The sequence below is a fragment of the Panicum virgatum genome, chromosome 5K, assembly GCF_016808335.1.
Source record: "Panicum virgatum strain AP13 chromosome 5K, P.virgatum_v5, whole genome shotgun sequence".
NCBI lineage: Eukaryota > Viridiplantae > Streptophyta > Magnoliopsida > Poales > Poaceae > Panicum > Panicum virgatum.
In genome coordinates, this window is record NC_053140.1 from 41,879,008 (window position 1) to 41,902,349 (window position 23,342).

General features: G+C 46.8%; 2 protein-coding genes across 3 annotated transcripts; both read left to right on the top strand.

Moving 5' to 3' along the window:
- The first annotated feature begins 1,722 nt into the window (after nucleotides 1-1,722).
- Nucleotides 1,723-6,801, top strand: LOC120710009 (GDSL esterase/lipase At1g28600-like). Of its 2 annotated transcripts, XM_039995642.1 has the most exons (4): nucleotides 1,723-2,036; nucleotides 2,121-2,449; nucleotides 4,092-4,778; nucleotides 6,256-6,801. In XM_039995642.1, exons 2-4 carry the CDS (start codon nucleotides 2,167-2,169, stop codon nucleotides 6,453-6,455), a joined length of 1,170 nt encoding a protein of 389 aa, XP_039851576.1. In that variant the 5' UTR covers nucleotides 1,723-2,036; nucleotides 2,121-2,166; the 3' UTR covers nucleotides 6,456-6,801. The 2 variants fall into 2 exon arrangements, with proteins under 2 accessions (XP_039851576.1, XP_039851575.1); XM_039995641.1 differs by having other exon boundaries at nucleotides 1,723-2,449.
- Nucleotides 6,802-10,921: 4,120 nt separating this feature from the next.
- LOC120710010 (probable long-chain-alcohol O-fatty-acyltransferase 5) lies at nucleotides 10,922-12,123 on the top strand. The gene has a single exon (XM_039995643.1). The coding sequence runs from the start codon at nucleotides 10,941-10,943 to the stop codon at nucleotides 12,027-12,029; it is 1,089 nt and encodes a 362-aa protein (XP_039851577.1). The 5' UTR covers nucleotides 10,922-10,940; the 3' UTR covers nucleotides 12,030-12,123.
- The last annotated feature ends 11,219 nt before the right edge of the window (nucleotides 12,124-23,342 follow it).

Consider the following 23,342-nt stretch of genomic DNA (forward strand, 5'->3'; position numbering starts at 1 on the left):
GTCTGTCTCAGAATGTAAGGGTGCTGAAAGAATGGAGCCGGGCAATCTTGCCTGTTATTCTAAAAACATAGTGTTCCCATGATTGAGAGTCGATTAATACATTTTATGAAGCCATTTAAACACAAACAGGGGTCAGAGTAAGAATGATTTAGGGCATGAGCGATGTTTACTATCAAGGATGTGTCATCATCACTCCTATAAGAGAGCCCCGTTGTACTTAAAGACTTGAGTTCTTGAGAAATATCTCCAATACATTTTCTTGGTTGCTCATGTTTAGGTCACATATCTTCCCCCCCCCCCCCCCCAAAAAAAAAGCAAAAACACTTTACTTATGATTTTTATGGTCTACTTTTACCACTATTTTTGTTATAATATGTTTATAAACATACTAAATTTGCTGGCCTATAAATTTCAAATTGAATATTTAAAACTTACTATATTTGTATGAGAATTTTACAAGCTTATAGAAAAAAAATACATTAACATCTACAATACCAAACGAATGTACCTCAAGAAAAATTCACGGTGCATGTTATAAATGTAAATCGTGTTGATATATTTTTCTATAAACTTGATCAAATTTAGAGAAAATTTATTTACAATAAAACTAAAATAAAACAATACCCTCAAATCACCTGTACCTGGCTATTAGGCGTAGTCTGAGATTTGCCGCCAACCTACTTTCTCTCTCCACGCTGCCACCACTATTAACCTTCAAAAGCGAAGTCGCCGGCGAGACCATGGCACCTTGTGGTAGCCCATTGACCGATGAATTGGGCATTTATGACTGAATTAACCTTAATCACGCCAGTGTTGCTCAGAAGAATTTAATGATGACGGCATTGTTGCATCATGTATACTGTCACGAACCTAGTTTTGTGTAAAGCAATAGCAAATGACAAAAGTGTAATTGAAACTATGCATAAACCTAAATTTTCCACAGGAAAAGTTAGCCCTGCTCCATCAATTGACGAGGGAGAGATTTTGCTTTGAAAAAATATAATCGTTTCATATAATAGCTCATGAGTTATGCAGGTCGATGTGTTCACTCGGCTGTGTGTTCGGGGCACTTTCTTCCAACCCTCGATCATACACAAATGATCCTTTGAATTCCTGAGTGCTGCATTTCCCCATTCCCCACAAGAAACAAGTAAAGTCCCTCGGTGCAGAGAATCTAAGCACATTTCCGCCGAAAACGACCCCGCTCATGCCGTTTTGCGCCGGGGACTAGCAAACTGACAACTGAAAATGCTGGCGGCCCCATTGGCATTCCGGGGCAGATCATGTGGTCCGTGGCCGCGCCACATCGGCGGCAACCTCCTCGCGCGGGCAGGAACAAAGATAGAACGCCCGGGCGAAGGGCTAGAGTCCACGAGCTACCGATCTCAGGGACGGCACCAAATCTGCTTCGAGCGTTCGCGCCCTTCTGGCCGGTTTCTCACGTTGTTCTGGCAGGGCCCGGCGGCTCCCAAGTACGCACAACGCGCGGGGTCCTTTCGCGCGAGCGACATGCCTGGAAGTTCTCGGAGCCTGCATGTGCTTGCTGTTGCAGCCTGCTACGTTGATCTATATTGGCTCACGAACATCTCGTGCTGGTAAAAAGGAAGAAAAAAGTGAGGTGAAAACGAGGTGGCTATGCCTGGTCTGGTACTGCACTGTTACACAGGGACGTTGAGAAGCAAGATTGCTACCATGCCATTACCAGGCAAGTACAGGGTTTCACAGGCATGGCTGCAGTTTGTGTGAACGGCACGCGCGCGCGCACAGTGCTGCGTGCCTGCCTGCCTGTGTCTGTTACCTTTGCTGCCCGGTGTCCTCGCAAAATTCTTGGACGGCTACCCATGCCTGACTGAATTTATGGGGGCGTGGAGCTCCAATCCACAGACGCTCAACAAGAAATACCTGCTGCACAGTGGCCGGCTGGCTGTTCAGTGCTCACTCCGTTAGCCCATCGCGCACCACAGAGCTGAGCTCAGTGAGCGGCCGGTGTCTCGCGCACCGCCGGCTCCATTCGCCCGTTTAAGAGACCTAGCTACGTGAGCTCCCTCTCTTCTCTTGTATAATTGTATCCATCAGCTCTCTCCCACAGTCCCACTCTGCTTCTGCTGCTCCTTCATCAGACACTCGACGGCCACAAGCTTGCATTGGTGCCTCGCTCGCACGGCCATGAGGCTTCCGGGGGACCGTTGCTCCCCCTCGCCGGCGGCGTTGGCGGCGCGGTGGTCCCTCGCGCTCCTGGCCGCCGTCTTCGGGGGCGGCGGCCCGCCGGCGGCGCTCGGCTGCTACACGCGCATCTTCAGCTTCGGCGACTCGCTGACGGACACGGGCAACTACGTCCGCCTGACGGCCACGACCCACAGCCCCTACGGCGCGCCGCCGTACGGGCGGACGTTCTTCGGCCGCCCCACCGGCCGCGCCAGCGACGGCCGCCTCGTCATCGACTTCATCGGTGAGCACACTCTGCCTGCGCTCGGTCCGAGCATTTTTCCTAGCTACCGGCGTCGTCTCCCCTCTACTCGGCATGTCTTCGTTGTGTGCCTCCACTCGCGCGCCTACTCTGAACAGTACTAGTGTGCAGCGTTCGTTTCTCTGCCTCATTATCCGTTGGAAAGAAACGTCAGTGTCGACCTCAAATTGCCATCCTGTTGTTCTTCAGTAGAGCAGCGTGATGGGCGACCTTTCCGGGTTGCCGAAATGCCCGCAGGGCTCCTACTTTCTAGCTAATACAAGAAAGGGAACGGATGTCCTCTGAACTCGTTGCTGCCCTGCCGCGCCCAAATGAACATGGTAAATGCCCTCTTTTGGGAGCACAACCGTTAGAAAAAGCCATAATACAAGTAACTCATGCAGTGCGCTGGGTGCGTGTCTGCAAGTGTAGAAAGCAAATTCGATGGCAAACGCGCTCTCGATTTGATTCTCCATGAGGGGTGGTAATGGGTCATGGCTCTAGTGGTCTCTTCACAGCCTAATAAGACTCTTAAAATTTTTAGTTCAAAATTACATAAGATTAGAGCTCGGCTCTTTTAGAACCCGGCCTAATTCAAAATGTTGGGCCCTTTACCACCCTCCATCTAATTTTACCTGGTTATCTAAGCACTCATGCATGTACCGGTAATGGAAGAGTAGATGTCAAATTTGATGGTAAGCATGCTCTTGATTTGATTCTCCATCTAATACTTGTGAACCTGAACCTGGGAACAACATGGTTTTATGATCTGAGTACGTGCCAGTCTAGTTCGCTTTTTCTGGGGCCAGTAGGTGGCGCCCTGGCGCTTATCTCACCTTCTACGCGATCTGAGTACAAGATTGAGTTGTAGCTGTATTACGTGTGCGCTTGCACCGGTGGTAGGTGGTAAAGAGCCCACAAATTTAGTCTTGAAATTTTAAGAAACGGGTTTCTTTTGAAATAAAGCGGAAACCTTATTTCTAAAAATTTTACTAAACGAGTTCAAAAAATACTAGACTGATTTTCTATATAATTTCGAGCTCAGAATGAGTAAGAGACGAGTTGGATTACGAAGGAGGCATTACGACTAGGGTCCCTCAAACTGTGAGTGTTTATGAGAGTCGATTCCCGCACAATGAATCCAGAGGTTAGTCCTCTCATCGCTTAAAGAGGCACTAGAAAGTCGCCAGGTACTCGGTCTTCCTCCACAGGAGTCGGGAGAAAAATCGGTGCCCTGTACGTGCGTGCAACATTCTGCCATGAACCCACCGCAAACCTGCAAGCCATTTGACCCGTGCCTTCCTCTAGACATCCCCAAAATGGCAGCAGCAGCAGCACCAGCACCAGCACCAGGTGAACGCGAAGGGTGCAGCAGTTTACCTGCCTTTATTGCTCCTTTCTAATAGTCCGCGCCGCGCGCGCATTTTGAAGCACATAGTAGTCGCCGAAAGCGAAGGCGGCTCCCGTGCAAACCAAGCCATGCATGGAATCGATCGCCGTGGCGCCGCCGCGAACTGCGTGCAGTCCATTCCATTCTCTATTCTTATTTCTATCTACCGACGCCGCACTGTAGCCAATGCAACGAACGAACTTTACTAACCGGGCGCTCTCGTGTTGTTGCCTCGTGCCGCCGCCGCCGCCGCAGCGGAGGAGTTCGGGCTGGCGAACGTGACGGCGATCCAGACGGGCACGGCGCCGGCGGACTTCCGGGACGGCGCCAACTTCGCCATCATCTCGGCCACCGCCAACAACGGCACCTTCTTCGCGGGCAACGGCATGAACATCAACCCCTTCTCGCTCGACACGCAGATGCTCTGGTTCCGGACCCACCTCCGCCAGCTCGCGCAGGCCGCGGCGGGGGCGGCGGCGGGGCCGGGGCAGCAGCAGCAGCTGGCCAACGCCAGCGCCGGCGCGGTGCTGGGCGGCGCGCTGGTGGCGCTGGGCGAGATCGGCGGGAACGACTACAACCTGGCCTTCGCGGGGGGCGTGCCGCGGGACACGGTGCGCCGCTTCGTGCCGGCCGTGGTGGACAAGCTGGCGGCGGCCGTCGAGGAGCTCGTCGCCATGGGCGCGCGCGCGTTCGTGGTGCCCGGGAACCTGCCCTTCGGCTGCGCGCCGCTCTACCTGCGCCGGTTCGGCGGCGACGCCGCCTACTGGGACTACGACGCCTCGACGGGGTGCCTCGCCTGGTTCAACCGCTTCGCCGAGTACCACAACCGGGTGCTCACCGCGCGGCTGGACAGGCTCCGCCGCCGCCACCCGGGCGTCACCATCGTCTACGCCGACTGGTACGGCGCCATGATGAGCATCTTCCGCGCCCCCCGGGACCTAGGTACGTGCCGCGCCGCCCCCCCCGCGTAACAAACTCAGGCCCAAGCGCAAATTTTTTTTGCGTTTGAATCTTACTAATTTGAAGTATTAAGAGGGTGTTTAGTTAGTGAAATTTTTTTTTTAAAAGTCACATCGATTGTTTGACCAAATATCGGGAGGGCTTTTCGGACACTAATTAAAAAACTAATTTTCAGAACTCGCTTGGAAACTGCGAGACGAATTTTTTGAGGCATTTGACGCATCATTAGCACATATGGTTACTGTAGCACTTATGGCTAATCACGCACTAATTAGGCTCAAAATATTCGTCTCATCGTGTACATTCAAACTGTGTAATTAGTTTTGTTATTTAACTATATTTAATATTTCATGTATGTGTTTAAAGAGGAGACAAAAAATTTTGGGAACTAAACGGCCCCTAAATGAAGTCTATTTACAAAACTTTTTGTACAGATGGGTTGTAAATCGCGAGACGAATCTAGTGATGCTAATTAATCCATAATTAGCGGATGGTTACTGTAGCATCGCTGTTGCAAATCATGGATTAAGTTGGTTTATTAGATTCGTCTCGCGATTTACAGTCCATCTATATAAAAAGTTTTGTAAATAGACTTCATTTAGTATTTCATATATGTGTCGAAATATTCAATGTGACAATTCTTTTTGTGTTTACGGGATTTATGAGGTGCGAACTGGTCCTCATTACTCATCCGAGCCTCCGTTCGCTGCGACGGCGACGGCGCACCGGGGTAGGCGAGCGAGGCGGGACCAGGGTTCACCTTACCGGCGGTAAATCGCCGATTACCGGTGATTTTTACCGTTATCGCTACTTGGCGGCAACACTTACCGGTAGCGGTAACTGATGTTTTCCGATTCAAAATTTAAAAATACAAAAGTCAAAAAAACAGTTACCACTACAGTAAAAACAATAAAATCTACAGTGCAAACGGTAAGGTCAAACCCTGGGCGGGACACCTCCTGTCGGATTGCTTGCTGGCACGTACAGTAGGGCCCTGCTCCAGCGACTGGGCGAGCACTGCCAGGCAGGGCGAGCACAGCGACTGGGTTGTCCTTACTGGGGCAAGTTAGGCAGTTATGGCAAAAAGGCTCCGCGCTTATAGGGCCCGGGCCCAGTTGTGGACCCCAGCTGCTGCACGAGCCAACAAAATTAGAGGAGCGTCTAGGCCATGTGGATGGGTTCACGTGCAGCAGCAGCTAGCAGTAAGCCCCAAGAGCTGGCAGACTAGCTAATCCATGGTGTTTTGGGCCTGGAACTGATCTTAATTGGGTCCTAATCCAAGTATTAGCCCAGGTGGACAACCAACATACTAGCAGCTCTCATCTTTAAGGCCCACCATATATAACTGTCATGATTTCAAACCCAGACAAAACGAACTGGAAACGGAAAACCACATGCCAGGAAGCTATCATCTTGACTGATGCTGTGACTGCTGCTGAATGAATGAACGCGCCTGCAGGTTTCACCAACGCCCTGACGAGTTGCTGCGGCAACCAGACGGTGCCGTGCGGCAAGCCCGGGTGCCGCGTCTGCGACGACCCGTCGACGTACGGGTCCTGGGACGGCACGCACCCGACGGAGGCGGTCTACAAGGTGATCGCCGACGGGGTGCTGCACGGGCCGTACGCGTCCCCGGTCCCTCTCGCCGGGACCTGCTGAGAATCGAAGCAGACTTCTCTCTGTCTCCGGCTCCGGATGGTCCTCTCATCCTTGCAAGATCCATTGTTACATAAATATGGTTAAGCTGTAGTAGAATGGTAACACATCAGAGTTACGTGTGTAGCTGCAATGACGTTTACAGACAACTTCGTCTCAGGTACAGTAAGGTTGACAGATTTCACTAGAACAGAAGTGGTACAGTGAGAAATTGGGTTTGTAGTACAAAGACTGATTCCGATTTGTGAGTGTTTGCGTCTGTAATCTGTGTGTTTTGGAGCGGCAATTCTATTCATAGCATATGCTACTGCAACGCGAGCTGTCGCAGAAAACAACAGCATGCGCGGAACTACCATAGCATGGGTCCGGCCCAGTTCAACTATTCTTTCATTAGCCCGTTTCCTTTTTTTTCTTCATTTTCTATTCCACGTCAACCAAGGCGGTTTGGCAGAAAAGGCACTTGACATCTCATAGATTATTGTGCAAATACGATTTGAATCTAAAAGATCCGTAATTCAAAATGTGATTGTCCAAATCAATTTTCTGTTCACATTTTTGTGTTAGTTACAATAAGATCTTTAAAATTAGACTACATTTGACTATATTTAGATGATATTTTTCTAAAATATTTTTAATTATTCAAGAATAAATTTTCCGGTATAACATTTTGTTCTGTTCTTAGGACAACTTCTATTTTAAATTTTACTCATTTTTTATCATTTGAAACAATATATTTTCGTTGGTTTTTTTAATTTGTTCCAGAACAATTTCTTCTTTCGAATCGAACTATTATGTTATCTAAAATAAAACTTTGAAATCTAGACCTAATTTTACTATGTATGGATCATATTTGTTCCGACTTCCGAAATATATATTTTGTTCTAGAATATTTGTTTTGAAACAATTTCTTCCTGTCAATATTTTTTCTAAGAACATTTTATTTTGTTCTTATCATATTTTCTAGTTCGTTTAGAGAATAGTTTTTCTGAACATTTTAATTAGTTCCAGAACAATTTCTTTTTTTGAATGTGCAGAATTTATTTCTCTTAGAACTAAAATTGTTTCTGTTTACCATCAAATTATTCCAACTGAACAAATATTGAAATAAACTCATGTGTGATCTTATTTTAAAGATATCATCATAATAAATATAATGATACAGTTTGAGTTCAGTTATATAATAATCCATTTTTATGGGTTATTAATTTTGTTAGTGTAGATTGCTTGTGCCAATGGTTTGTTTTATCTTCTCATCGATACCATTGAAGTATTTCTCTTCCCTTCTGTATGTGGGAGGCGCACCCGCGCAGGTGGAAGCCGGCCTCATTCTGCGTTGGCCGAGCCAGCTGATCACTTGTTTTATAAAGTAGAGAGTTCCGATTGGCCGGCCTGTTAAATTGTGATATTTTCGATTTTGATAAGACATGGTGCACGTAACTAATCGCTTGTTCGGGAACATTTTTTCAAAAAAGTTTTTGATTTGAATTATTTACAAATATGTTTCGGAACTTTTTCAATGTTCAAGAACATTTCAAAAAGTTCCAATTGAATATTTCGGAACTTTTCTGAGTGTTCATGAACTGAAATGTTCCAACGTAACATTCTGAAATGTTCCCCAAACAAATTTAGTCATGAACAATTTTAAAAGTTTTAAAATGTTCTAGAACATTTTGGAAAATAGACAGTTTCGGAATAAATTATGAGTTCTAGAACACTTTCTGAAAATATCTTAATGTTCCAAAACATTTTTTAAGAACTTTGTTTGTTTCGGAACACTTTTGAAATATTCCGAAAACAAATAAAATCTGAATGTTTTCGAAACAATCTTGAAATTTTTCCAGAAAATATACGATAACACTATGGGACATTATCAAAAGTTGTCAAACTTGTTCGGGAACATTTCCAAACACTTTTGAAATGTTCCGGACCTTTTGAAAAAACATTCTGAAACAATATTCAGGAATACTTTTCACGATGTTTCGGAAAACTATATAAATGTTCCGAAACACTTTTGAAATGTTCCGGAACACTTTTTTAAATTATTCCGGAACACTTTTGAAAACGTCCCGGAACACTTTTGAAAAATATTTCGGAACACTTTTGGAATGGTCGGGAACACATTTGAAAACCGTCTTAATGTTCCGGAACACTTTTCACAATGTTCCGGAACACTATATAAATGTTCTGGAACACTTGTGAAAATATTCCGAAACATTTTTGAAATGTTTTGGAACACTTTTTTAAATTGTTCCTAAACACTTTTGAAAATATCCCGGAACACCGGAACACTTTTTTGAAATGTTCCGGAACACTTTTTCAAAAACATTCCGGAACACTTTTGAAATGAGAAGGAACACTTTTGTGGACCGTCTTAATGTTCCGGAACAAACACAGTTCTTAAAAAAAAGTGTTCCAGAATATTTTTCACAATGTTCCAGAACACTATATAAATGTTCTGATACACTTTTGAAAATATTCCGAAACACTTTTGAAATATTCCAACGGAACATTCTGAAATGTTCCCGAAACAAATTTAGTCATGAACAATTTTAAAAGTTTAAAAAACATACAGTTTTGGGATAAACTAAAAGTTCTAGAACACTTTCTAAAAACATCTTAATGCTCCGGAATACTTTTTTTAAGAACCGTGTTTGTTTCGAAACACTTTTAAAATATTCTAAAAACAACAAAAATCTGAATGTTTTTGGAACAATCTTGAAATTTTTCCAAAAAATATTCCAAAACACTAAGGGACATTTATCAAAAGTTCTCAAACTTGTTTGAGAACATTTACGAACACATTTGAAATGTTCTGGAATGCTTTTGAAATGTTTAGGAACCCTTTTTTTGAAATGTTCCGAAATACTTTTGAAAAACATTACGGAACTCCTGAACACTTTTGAAAATATTTCGAAACATTTTTGAAATGTTAGTGAACACTTTTTAAAATTGTTCCCGAACACTTTTTGATTATTCCAGTGCACTTTTGAAATGTTCCGCAACACTTTTTTGAATTGTTCCTGACCACTTTTGAAAATGTTCCTGAATACTTTTGAAAATGTTCCGGAACACTTTTAAAAAACGTTCTAGATCACTTTTGAGATGTTCCCGGAAAACTTTTGAAATATTCCGGAACACTTTTGAAAATATTCCGAAACACTTTTGAAATGTTAGGGAACACTATTTTAAAATTGTTCATCAACACTTTTCAAAATGTTCCGAAACACTTTTGAAATGTTTCGGAATACTTTTCAAATATTCCGGAACACATTTTTGAATATTCCAAAGCACTTTTGAAAATGTTTCGGAACACTTTTTTTAATTGTTCCAGAACACTTTTGAAAATGTTCCTGAACACTTTTGAAAACGTTACAGAACACTTTTGAGATGTTCCTGGAAAACTTTTGAAATGTTCCGGAACTTTTGAAATGTTAGGGAAAACTTTTTTAAATTGTTCCTGAACACTTTTTGATTATTCCAAAATACTTTTGAAATGTTCCGGAACACTTTTTGGGAATTATTTCTGAACATTTTTGAAATGTTTCGGAATACTTTTGGAAATGTTCCAGAACACTTTCTTCCAATGTTTACAAACAAATTAACGTTTGGAAAATTAAATCCCATGGAATGAAAGCCTGTGAGAGAAAAGCGCATGAATGAAATGGAAAAAATGTTATAGAACAATTTTGAACAAGAATAAGTCAAAGGAAAAAAATGAAACGTTCCAGCCCGTTGGTTCCCTAAAATGTTTGCGCATAAGGTTAATGGGCCGGCCTCCGGTTCATTCGCTGCGTCGGCGCGCGCGCGTCGCGTCCACCCGCCAACCTGGCGCGCGGCAGGTTGGTTCTGCGATGATTCATTTTCAAGTCGCAGAATGCGACGCATAGACTCCCCCGTTTTGGAGGGGCAAAAAGATCGATACGAATACGATACCCCAGAAACATCATGCTAATACTACAGACGTTCAGAGTGGAGGTAGTGCTTGTGTTTTCTTTTTCTTTTTTTTTTGAAAGAAAATGCTTGTGTTTTCTGCAAGTGAAGTTAGTGCTTGATGCCTGTTGGGAGTTGGACACCAGGAGACCCTGCTGGCGTGCCTCTGGGCTTCGATCACGGCATTTCCGTGAGCGATTGCGCCCTCCAGGATCCAGGCGCGTGTGGCGTGGCGTATCCCCGCGATCCCCTTCCAACCTGCTCTGTTCCCTGCTCTGCTGCCGCGATCCACATGACCCCGCACACCGCGCCGCGCAAACATCCTCTGCCTCTTGCCCTCTTGCGCGCGGCGCGCGCGCGCGCGCGCGTGTATATATATATATATATATATATATATATATATATATATATATATATATATATATATATATATATATATATATATATATATATATATATATATATATATATATATATATATATATATACACGTGTGCTCGTCGCGCTCTGGAGGGAGCTGGCTGCTGGCCGGCTGCTGCTCGATCGCGCGCGCCAGCCATGGCCACGCAAGCCCTCCCCGCTCCCACGATGGAGTCGGAGCTGCGGGCGCTCGCGTGGGCGGCGCTGCTCACCCCGGCGTGCGCGGCGTACGCGCGGTTCGCCGCCCGCCGCCTCCGCCCGGGCCTGCCGCGCCTGGCCGCGCTCTCCCCGACGTTCCCGGTGCTCGCGTACCTGCCGTGCACGTTCGCCTCCCTCCACCTGCGCCTCTTCTCCACCTTCTTCCACACCTGGCTCGCCGTCAACAAGCTCGTGCTCCTTGCGCTCGACCACGGCCCGCTCCACCCCGGCCTCCCGCTGCTGCCGTTCGTCCTCTGCGCCGGCCTCCCCATCAAGGTCCGCCTCGTGCAGCAGAGCCGCCCGCCCGCCGGCAACCAGCAGCCACCGCCGCCGCCCGTCGCCGAGTTCCTCAGGCCCTGCGCCCGCAGCGCGCTGCTCCTTGGCTGCCTCGCCGCGGCGTACCCCTACACGGGGTGGCTCCCGCTCTACGCGCTCCACTACCTCTACTGCATCCAGATCTTCCTCACGCTCGACCTCGTGCTCTCCTCCGTCGCGCTCGCCTCCGCGGCGGTGCTCGGCGCCAGCATGGAGCGCCACTTCAGCGCGCCGCTCGCCGTCACGTCGCTCGGCGACTTCTGGGGCCGGCAGTGGAACCTGATGGCCGTGGACCTCCTCCGCGCGTCGGCGTACGAGCCCGTGCGCGCGCACTGGGGCCGGGACGCCGGCGTGCTGGCCGCGTTCCTCATGTCGGGCCTGCTCCACGAGCTCCTCTACTGGTACCTGACGCTGCGGCGGCCCACGGGCGAGATGCTGCTCTTCTTCATGTTCCAGGCCGCGTCCCAGATCGCCGAGCGCTGGGCCAGGGCGGCCGGGCTGTGGCGGCCGCCCAAGGCGGCGGCGTACCTCCTCGCCACCGTGTTCGTGGTGGTCACCATCTCGGAGATGTTCTTCGGGCCGTTCGTGAGAGCCGGCACGGACGTGCGCCTCACGGAGGAGACCACGGCGCTGGTGGCCATGGTTTGGAGCGCCGCCAAGCATCCGATCCGCCCAATCTGGGGAAGTTTCAAGCTAGAGGCTGGTAGGCCGTAGGCGCAGGCCGGATTTCTTTTGTGCCGTCGGATCGATTTAGGGCCTTATGGGTGGTGTATCCTTGTGTTACACGGTAATAATAAGGAAGATTAAGTGATTCATGGCCTGCTTGTTTTTTACTAATATGACACAGATCAAGTGATTCATGCGAGTATGCGACCAGTGGTTAAAATACAAGTACTTGAAATTAGGCAAGTCCGCTGGGTCGGAAATTTGGCAAACCATCCCATGCTTACAGAAAAACTAGCAAGGTGGCCCGCGTAAATAGCACGGATAGTTAGCTTTTTTATTATTCTCCACCTATATTATACTACGGCAGATGGACCTTTTACCTTTATGTGCCGTATACAGGTCTACAAATTTTCTATTTTAGTTGGCAAGGTACAATCTTTTCCTTTATCATCAATATGACTCGTGTCAATTTTTTCTCTTTATTCTTTCAATTATAGTTGTTTCTTGTAAACTAATGCTATTAAATTGTGCTTCTCCGTAGCCATTTCGATAATTTTTTTAGGGTTGTTCTCATGCTCCCTAAACAACATATGACCAATTTGGTAGGGCTTCATCTCTTTCTAAAATTGATTTAGTTTGGGCTTCTGAGCCGGAACTATTTCAAAAGAATATTTGGCAAAACAACTTTTTAATTAGAATATGATAGTTTTGGGTGAAGCCGTTTTATTTTTACCTATATTTACCACAAACTGTTGGAGAAATTATTGAAGAAGCCACCAACAAACACACCGTAATTGTCAGGGGGTAATATGGTATTGTCAAAGGTGCTAGCTAGTGTTTCATATATTGATAATATATGATGAAGAGCATATCAAGGCTCAACAAATACCATAGTTATGCCACTACTTAGCTACTAATTCATGATGATTGATTTCTAACATTTAATATTTATTATTTGTTTGTTTCTCGACTGAAAGGAGAAACATGCATCTTTCTAACATTTTCCAAACCAATACTACACTAAAACTGAATGTTAGATGGTGGAAATTGTCGTGATATAGTTGTTGTACTCTACTATGCTAGACAACTGATCAAGCAAGTCGTAGACAGGGGGTGTTTGGTTCCCCTGGAATTTATTTTAAGCTCCGTCACATCGTATGTTTGATGCTAATTAGGAGTACTAAACATAGACTAATGACAAAACAAATTTCGTAACCCCTAGACTTTTTCGCGAGACGAATCTATTAAGCCTAATTAGTCCATAATTAGCCCATGTGATGCAATAGTAAATATGCGCTAATTATAGATTAATTAGGCTTAATAGATTCGTGAATAAGCCCTAGGCTTATGCAGTTAGTTTTATAATTAGCTTGTATTTAATCTTTCTAATTGGCATAAAAAATTGATGGGACATGGATTAAAATAAGCCCTAGTAAACCAAACACCAGCGTAATCGAGGCAATAGTTAACTCATCACGAAGTCAACAAAAGAAGTTGTATCAGTAGTGATAATACCATAAAAATTTTAGCCACATGTGCTCTTTATATATGTAATTTGCTTCCAAATATCAATTGAGACTGGAATACCATTTTTCATTATTTTCCTTGTAATTTATTTATTTATCTATTCATCATTTACATGTCCTTTATTTTATTTCCTTCCAAATTCATGTAGAATACTTATTATTTTATTGTTAAGTTAAAGTATATGCTAAACATATTCAACAAAATATTTGGATTAACTTAAAACATCATATTATTATAAAATTAATGATGTATATATTTTTACTATTAGCATGGTGATTTCAAACTATACTTCTAAATGTAGCTTAAATAAATTTTATTTTGTTTTAAAATTCAATTCTTTCTCAATTGTATTCGACAAATTTTAATTTTGCTATTTTTCATAATTCATCTACAAATTAACAACTAATTGTATTAATTTTAATTCTAGAATTAGCTATTTATCAATCATTTGTGAACTTGTAATTTCTTTTTTTAATTTGAATTTGGTTATTTATTATTTGTATTTGACCTATACAGTTGCAACCCAAAAGCTTTAATAGTGATAATATTCATCTTTAAATTTTTCAGATATCCCCGCAACTTCCATCAAGTTATCTGTGAAGACATCATTATTTATAATAAATCTAGCTAGTCAAACAAACACATTATAACCACAGTTCGACCTACATGTGGTATAGTGATTAATATACATAGAGTAAATATCACTTTGGTAAATGTATCATGGTTTATGCAGAGGAATATAATATACAACTAATAAGGGTAGCATCTAATTTGATTAAAGTTCCCAATATACAAATATCTTTAACAAATACAGTAGATAATATCATGATGTCTGTACGTGACTGTTGTCACTTATCTCAATGTAATGTATGCGAACCAACTCAAGCAAGCTGCTAAGCACTTTAATTGGATGCTAGTGCCATTAAGGCAAGGAAGATGTCAAAGATACGGAGATACATGGCCTGATGCAAATCTTCCTTGCGATGGCCTCAAGCGCCATATCTAGGTTCTGGCCCCGCTTGCTCGGTAGTCTAGAAGGTGCCAAGCAACATGCAAGTCTAAAAGTGTTTGACCCACTTGATCTCCTCTTTAGAGTTCACTCTATTCGGCTGGCTGTGGCTGGTGGCTGGTGCTGATTTGTTGTGAGAAAAAGTACTGCTGGCTGGCTGTGGATGGTGACTGGTGCTAATTTAGTGTAAGAGAAAAATACTGTTGGCTCATCCGACTAAGAAGAGATACTGCACTTTATAAAAAATACATAGGTAGGGTCGATGTTGGTTGCAGCCGAATAGAGTAAGATGCTCCAAAAGCATTCGCTCACTGCTACTTTGCCGCACCAAATCCCTTCCTGGTAACAAATGCCATGGTGGCTGGGTGGCAGCTCGCGGGGTGAGGAATGACGTGTTGAAGCAAAGATATTTCAAATCTTGCTTCTTAATCACTATACAAATCAACTACTATTTTTTATTATTTGAATTTATCAATTTATTAGTCATATTCGATATGGACTCGTATTCATCATGAACTTTTTGGTCAAGTTCTATTTTTTTAATTCTGAATTTAGCTAATTAGTAATCATATTCGGCATGGACTTGTTGGTCATGTACAAATTTTCCTTATTTTTTAAATCCAAAAATAGCTATTTATTAGTCGTATTTGATATGGACCCTTGAGTTAGTTTGGATCGTTAGATCTTCATAAAATCCAACGGTAGATTAACGTTGGAATTTCTAGATCCTCTCGGCGAACGTGATAGCTTCTTTTAACACTCCCTTATTAATATAATAGATGGTTCGCATCGAAAAGGTCATTAGAGAGACAAGGCTGGTACGGTATGGGTTACCCATTTCACTGGTCAGCAGCTGAGTGGGCCAATGGCCCAATATATGGAACACCATATCAATTTTTTCTATTTTTTTCAACACTAGTAGGGTGCACGTGCGACACACACGTGTTACCAAATAAATTATTTATATTTATAAAAAATATAATAGACAATACTTTTATATTTATATCAAAGATATATTCATGTACATGCAACAAGGATGTACTTAAAAAATGATATGCCAGGAGCAAAATTCTATAAACAATTCAATATGAGCGTTCACAAGTACATTTACAGTTGCACATATTCCATTGAACCCAAGCTTCTCAGGTCACATAACCTACTAACAGTTCTCCACCCTCTGTATTCAGATCACACACCATCTTAATTTATTAATGGCCTGCTAGTTTGCTATGATGTTTTAATTGTGTGGCCAATGAAAACAAAAAAAATGAAGAATCTCGGTCAATATGGTAGTAAACCACAATATATAGTAATATAAATATTATATTGTTTATATTATTAAATAGATTAAATTGTTCGACTCATACAAGCATGTCGTATTAAGGGAAATTGCAGCAATCAAAAATATGGGCTGGCTATAATCAATCTTTCAATAGCAGTTCACATAATTCATTATTAATAAAAATATTACAACCCTTATATCTTGAGGCAACAGATCAACAATTGAAATAAAGAACTATTAAAATGCTAAACAATAAAACATGGCAAAACAGTGAATGCTGAATGTATATTACATCGTGCCATTGATGCAAGCTTCCAAGTCTTGATCATGATGAGCACGAACACGTATGGAAGCTCCTCTTTCTTCATTAGATCTCTTGCGCCCCCTGCTTCAAGACAACCACAGTAGAAGGCACATCTCAGCACTGGGAAGATGTAGTTACCTACAGCTTCACCTTTTCCAATATGATTACTTGCATTCAGGATGCACAAGGTCCTGGTAGCACAAGCATTTCGATTGAGTAATTTATCTTTTATTTCCTTAAAACCTAGCATTGTATGAATAAACTGAGAGCACGTGTTGCATTCACAACATATATTATTTGTTCAAACATTGCAAGAGCTATTTAGCTTAAAGAACTTACTGAAAGGATACATGATGAGAAAGCAGTAGCATGTTTCCTCTTTTGAAGTCTGTTAGCAATTCTAATTGTGGAGATGTACATACCATTCCTTTGTAAGAAGAATTAAAATGAGAAAAAAATAATGATTATCTTTTTGCAAGAAAACAAGGTCTTTTTAATTTCCTCTAGAAAAGCTATTGAAATGCTTTAGGAAAAATGTAAAAATTATAGCTTATACTTACTGAGCAGTAGCAATCTTTCAGAAGAGCTGGAGATTTAGTTGCTCAGACACATGGTTTTATTATTCTGGCCAAACATATCCTTAATAAAATATTTTGAAATTCAGTTTCTGGATGAAAAATACCAAATTCCTGGTTCAGTTTGTACACCTGCAAAGGAAATAAGAAACCATTAAATTAATCAGAAGGGGATATATTGTTGCACAATATGATCCAATACGGTTGCTAGAAAGAAAAGAAATAAATGACTGGTAAATTAGGATATGATGTACTGCTCTAAATAATACTCTACACTTTCTTTTTAAAAATAAGAAGGATTACTTCTTCACCTCTGATGGCACTTACATCCTCAGTAGAAGGCAATAAAGACATGTTCCACAAATATAGAATGCAAATAACTGTGTGTAATTTTTCTTATTTTTTGAGCTAAATCTTTCAGCTAGTTCGTTTCATAACTAAAGGCTTCTTACCCATGATCATACCCACCTGAGCCTTGGCTGTTTTTTAGCTCCTACCTTGTTACTCCAAAAATCCGCATGCATTTAGTTACAAAATCCTGTCTGATGGCAAAAATTATCAAGACAACATGTAAGATAATCATTGCAGGCATTTTATCAAGCATGTGGTGAACATGAATGCAGTAGGCGGTGGCAGGGATGGAACGAATTGAATACAGCTAGCTGCAGCTTATCCACAAATTGGGAGGCGTTCAGGGCTTCAGGCGTCTCCACCAAAAGTCACTCCAGCGAAGAAGAGGAGGAGAACCAGTGCTTTAGCCGGAGCACCTCAAGGCCATTCCGGTGGTTCAGCATCAGGGCCGTGGCATTGGATGCACAAAGGAGGAGGCTTCGTTCCTTCGCCGAGGGAGGGAGCAGCAGGGGAAGCCTGACAGCCGCCCAGGCTGGCTCACCATCCAAAAGCAAATAGCACCGGTCGCCGCCATCCCCGCATTCGCTTTCCATCGATGATGGCGCTGCGTTCACCGGAGCCGCCGTCATTCTCTGCCTTTGGGGAAGCCGGCCCGACCGCCTCATCCAGTGGCCATAGCCACCACCGAAGCGATGTGAGTGGAAGGATAGGAGGACCAGCCCCCTCGCAGACGCCACCTCTGCTGCTCCGCTTCCGGCTCCGCGTACGTGCTCACACTTCGACAAATGGGCAACGGCAAGGAACAATACGTGGAGAGCAACGGGATGGGGAGGGCGGCCGGCGGCGTGATGCAAATGGGTGAAGGTGATCAAGCAAAGCGTACTTGGTGAGCGGGATTGAACGCGGGTACAACAGGCAGGTGAGCAGAGGCGCAGTGAAATCGAGATGTGGACGAGCACTTGACATGCTCATTATCGCCAGCGCGGTTCCCCCGGCTTCACGGCCATGCTCGGCGACGCAGCTCGCCTGGCCTGCGCGGCGCGGCCCCGTAGCCGCCGCCGGGGAAGTCTGGCCTACCCCCGCAGCCGAGCGATGGCCGCAGCTCGCTTAACTGCGCGGCCCGGCCCCGGAGTCGCCGCTTTGATGTGAATGGGAAGGTGGGGGAGCACGACGCAGATGGAAGTGGATGGAGGGGAGGCGGCGGAATCTCGCGGACGAGGAGGAGGAAGCAGCGGATGGAGATAGTTGTGCAGGGAAAAGGGATGTGGATGCTGTGGCGCATGGAAGGGGAAGGAAAGTGACGCTTGATTGGCGGCACAGGCGCGGTCCTCGCTGGCGGGATCGGAGTTGGGTACGCGAGCGGGTAAGAAATTTGCACAGTGAGAAAAGTAGCGGCAGAAAGGCAGAAACATTTTGCAGCATACTGTTTTTTCTTCTCCCACAAAACTTTCTCCCAGTTTGGTACTGTCAGGTGGGGCTCTTGTGAGGGGTACATGGATGTTTCTTAGGTGAGAAGTGTTTTCAATTGTTTTGGTTCTTTATAGTGTAGATTTGTGTTTTCTCTATTTTTTAAAAACAGTTAGCCGGCTTTTATAGAAAGCAAATAACGTTTGTAACATCTGAGTTCGATGGGGTTACCACCTTGCCAAAAGAGAGCTTAACGAGAACAGAAAGCCACACATGGCCAAAAGAAGAAAACGGGACGCAGCCATTGTGTTATCTCTATTTAAATATAGTATTGTATATACATGGATTTATCGTGTGGATTATTTTGATTTGAATCAAGTTGGCCGGTGCTGTTGTACATGTGACAAAATCCTGTTATAAACATAATATCGCGTATCAACAAAATATTGATGAATGGGATATGGAGAGTGAAAGATTTGGCTAGTCTGCTGGAGTAGCGTGTATAAATATGGATATGAGATCTTAAGGAGTAAATAGCCAAAATTGAGATACGGATATGGGATTGAATGTTATAAATTCCAAAAATGCGAGTTTTCAAAAAAAAAAATTGTGTGATTGTGTTAATAGCTAGAATAATTTAAGGATGTCTTCTCTTCTATCTCAAAATTCCTAGAATTTAAAACCAAATTAAGATAAGGACTATATCGCTAGTGTGAAATAATTGGAGTTATTTGGCTCTTCTCAAATCTACCTTGTTTATTTGAAGTTTGATTGGAATTTATTTCTCTTGTTTGAGAATTGTGTGGATTACAAATTTGAAATGAGCCATTCAAATTTGAAATCAAATGCTAACCTCTAACTTGGCCTTGGAACAAAACCCAACTAACATCTAACCCAACCCATCTAACAAGACCTAACCAAACCCACCGGCCTGCTAACCCCCTAGCCCAGCAAGCCAACCCAGCCAGCTCGTTACCGCCGGCCCGACCCGAAGCCTGCAACCAGCCCAGTACCTCACGCAGACGGCCCAGCTCTGGCCCGTTCACCTGTTCGCCGCCCGGGACACTGACAAGTGGGCCCCACTTGTCAGCTTTCCCCTCACCTCCCCTGTTTTTCTTCCCCATCGCGTGGGCGCCGACGCCGTTTGGCCGCGCGTCGCGACGAGGGGCCTAACCGCCCGCGACTCGCGCCGGCAGCACCTGCCCCGTCTGCCCCGCTGCTGCCTGCTCTCCTTGTCGGCCACGGAATGCTCCGCACGCGCACTCCCGCCTGCGTCGTACCTTGGCCCGGATGCCAAAGTTCCCCAGCCATGGCCGCGCCCCGCGCTCCCTTTTCCCCTCGCCTTGACCACCAGCGCCGCGCCCTGCCCTTGACCGCCTGCGCCCGCGACTCCGAGCGCGAGGAGGAGAAGCCGCGATGCCGCCACGCGTCCAAGCCTCGCTCACGCGTCCCATCAACGCCGTTGGCGTCCGTGCCCGGCCGCGCCTCCAAGTCCTAGCCGAGCTCCTATAAAACCCCAATCGGCCGCCGCTTGAAACCCTACACCCTTCAAGCCCCTTTTCCTTGCCGCCGCCACCACCACGCAGAAGAGAGGCCAAGGGAGAGGAGAAACAGAGAAGAAAGAAGGGGGAAAGAAGGAGAAGAGGAGGAGCCGCGGTGGGAGGCTAGAAGAGGACGACGCCGCTGCACCCGGAGCCCGCCAGGGAGGAGCCGTCGCCACGTCGTGAGGAGGAGCCGAGGAAGGGGGCAGCCGCCTGGAACACGTCGCCGCCACGGACCTTCGCCGAGCCAAGGACAAGAACACCACCGCGGTTCAGCGCCCTGTACGACGACCTCGACGCTTGTGAGCTGCACGGCACCGCACCAACACTCCACGGCCGCGACTCGACCCTGCTCCGCCTTGTCCTTCTCTGAGCCCACCAGGTAGGTGCCGCCACCTCCTTCCGCCGCCCTTTTGCTGCCGGCATGTGCGCCGTGAACCCGCAGCCGCCGTCGCCCAATCCTGTCACCCCGTTAACCGCCGCCATAGCCTTGGCTATCCAAGTGCCTGCACGCGCACGGCCAACCCGTGGCCGGCCAAGTCAAGGGCCATGCCCATGGCAAGGCCGAGCCGAACTCACAGCTCTGCTTCACTACACGCGTTGCGCGTACCGCCGCGAGCTTGAGCCGCGAACACCGAGCGATGTCGTGGTGAGGCGCTTCCCACACACGCACGCGCACGCCGGTTGCGCCTTCACCGTGCCTGACCCTTGCCTTTGCTCGCCGTGCCGCAGCCCCGGTTTCCCGGGCGCTCACGCGCACATGCGCGAGCTGTCGTTGGCCGAGTCCAGGGACAAGCCGTGGCACGCTCGAGTCATGCCCCTGCTCTCGCCATGCCACCGTTGCCACGGTAGTCGCGCGGCGTCGTGGTGTGGTGCACGGAAGCGCCTCTACGGCATTTTGCCGAGCGCACTGCGTGCGTCCAGCTGCGCACACACCAAGACCACGCCGCGGGCGTACACACCCGGACCGGCATCCACCTGAGCCTTGCCTGGACCCGTCTTGCCACGTCGTGTCGCCCTTGGTTCCACCCCGCCGTGAACCTGCTCTGCCTTGTTCTGCTCAACCCTTTCCATCAAACCGCCGCGCTTCACCTCGGCCATGCCGAGCGTGCGTGAACCCGCCGCGGTGCAGCGCAGCCTTGCTCTGTTGTGCCTTGCACCGATCCCGCCTCGCCGTGCAGTGGGCCACCACCTTGCCCCTGGCACCTGCGCGCACCCCCGCGTCCAGCCCTGCTATGCCGCCGTCGTAGCCCTCGCCTTGTCCTGCCTCGTCGCAGACCCGCAGCCGTGTCTCCGCCTTGGGCTCGGAGCACCGATGCCCTGCGCGTGCGCGAGCACCCTGTCTGCCGAGCCTTCAAGGCTTGAGCTTTAACCACGTCGCCGTCGCCTGCCAAGTCCGCCGAGCCCAAAGCCGTCCAGCCCGGCCTCACCTTCGCTCCGGCACGCCGCCGCGGATCTAGCTCGCCGATAACCCGCGACCTCGCCCTCGTGCTGTCTCTATTTCCGTCACCGCCTCGCCCTCGCCCCGCCATGGTGTCAGACCAGACCACCAGCCCTCCGTCGCCGCCGCCGCCAAGGAGCTCTCGCCATGCCGTCCCTGACCGCGCGCCCCTGCCAAGGTCCATCGGAGGAGATGAGTGAAGCAGAGATGAGGCGGACGCGCTGCCAAGCAGGCCCGGCTCGCCAGTGAAAGGAAGGAGAAGAAAAGGAAAGAAAAGAAGAGGAGAAGAAGAATAAAAGGAAAGAAAAGAAGAAGAGAAGAAGAAGATGGGCCGCCGCTCTCCACCGGCCCAATTCCCCGAGCCGAGCTGCAAGACATGGGCCGGGCTGATCCCCCAAGCCGGCCTGCTGAGCCAAGTTCCGAAGCCAGCCTTCTTAGCCGTGAACCGAGCCGGCCATTCTTTTGAGTCGTGGGCCAAGCCGAGTTAGTGGGCCGCCAAGCCGGCCTGATCGTCCTTTGAGCCCAGAAACCCTTTTCTTTTTCCCTTTTCTTTTTCTTTAAACCCTGCTGACACGCGGGACCCGCATGTCAGTGTTTCCTGTGAGACTGACTGGTGGGCCCCACTGACCGTGGACCCGCTGACCTGGACGTGGACCCGTTGACCGTTGACTTGGTCAATGTTGACCGAGCCAACAATGACGTGATAATGACGACAGCAGAGCCTGACCACGTGCTGACGTCAAGCATGACACGTGGCACGCCCAGAGGCTGTCACGTGGCTGACTGTGTTTTTTTCTTGTTCCGAAAACCTTTATTTAATTCTAGAAATTATTTTAAGCTTCAAAAATTCATAATAAATCAACCGGAGCTCCGAAAATTATGAAACCAGTTTCATAATTCTTCTAAAATCATGATCTACATGTTAGAGTAGGTTTTGTTGTGAGTTGGATCTTATTTGAGTAGTTTTGTGCATTCTTGCACTTTGGCCCCTATAGTAATTCGTAGTTACGGATAGGTCCTGCTGCTGAAGAGAAGATCGACGCTCCGGACGCCCAGAAGACCCAGGAGGACATCCCGGACTACGAGAAGACCCCGAGGACCCCGGAAGACAACAAAGAACTGCCAGGTTCACGCCCATCTACGACTTGAATTCCTATTAGACATTGCTTGCTAGAATTGCTATTGCTTTACTTGTGTGTGTGAGATAAGTCTGCATGGCCTATTTATACTGTATTCCTTGCATCCCTATACCTTGATTGATTCTTGGATGCTTTGGCTACTATGAGAGTGATTGGGTATGGGATTCCATGATATGATAGTCTTGGCATGCATGAGATCCACTTTGTGAGGAGCCAGAGATAGGGCTTTTAGCGGGGCCAAGCGAATTGCCGGGGATGTGTGGTGGGCACATCCTGAGGAGCACCTGTGGCGGGTGTAGGATGAGGAGGGGTGTACCTGTGTGGTTGCCCAAGGAGAGGCAATACCTGTTATGGGTGCCTTTGGCGGACCTTTACGGAGGATTGCGCGCTTGCCCCGGCAATATAGTTCGAGATCGTGCCCCTGGTGACGGAACTATGTCAAACGTGCACACCACTTACCCTTGTATGGGCGGGGGTTCCAGCCATTTCTAGCTGTGCGGTACCAGACTGTGGCTGTGTTTAAGGAGAGGGTAGGCCGAGCACGCCCATGGGAATTCGGGGTGCGTCGGGCCCGGTCGGGTGTTCCGACCCTAGTCTCCAGGAGAGGGTAGACCGCGCACGCCCAATTCGGGGTGCGTGGGCCTGGTCGGGTTCTCCGACCCCAGTCTCCGAGATTCTCGAAGCCATGGCCAGGCTAGAGATCCACAACCCCGGAACATTCGTTGCGGCGAATGTATCCCATCCCGGGAATGCAGGATGATACTGTCATGGTTGTGGGCTGTGTC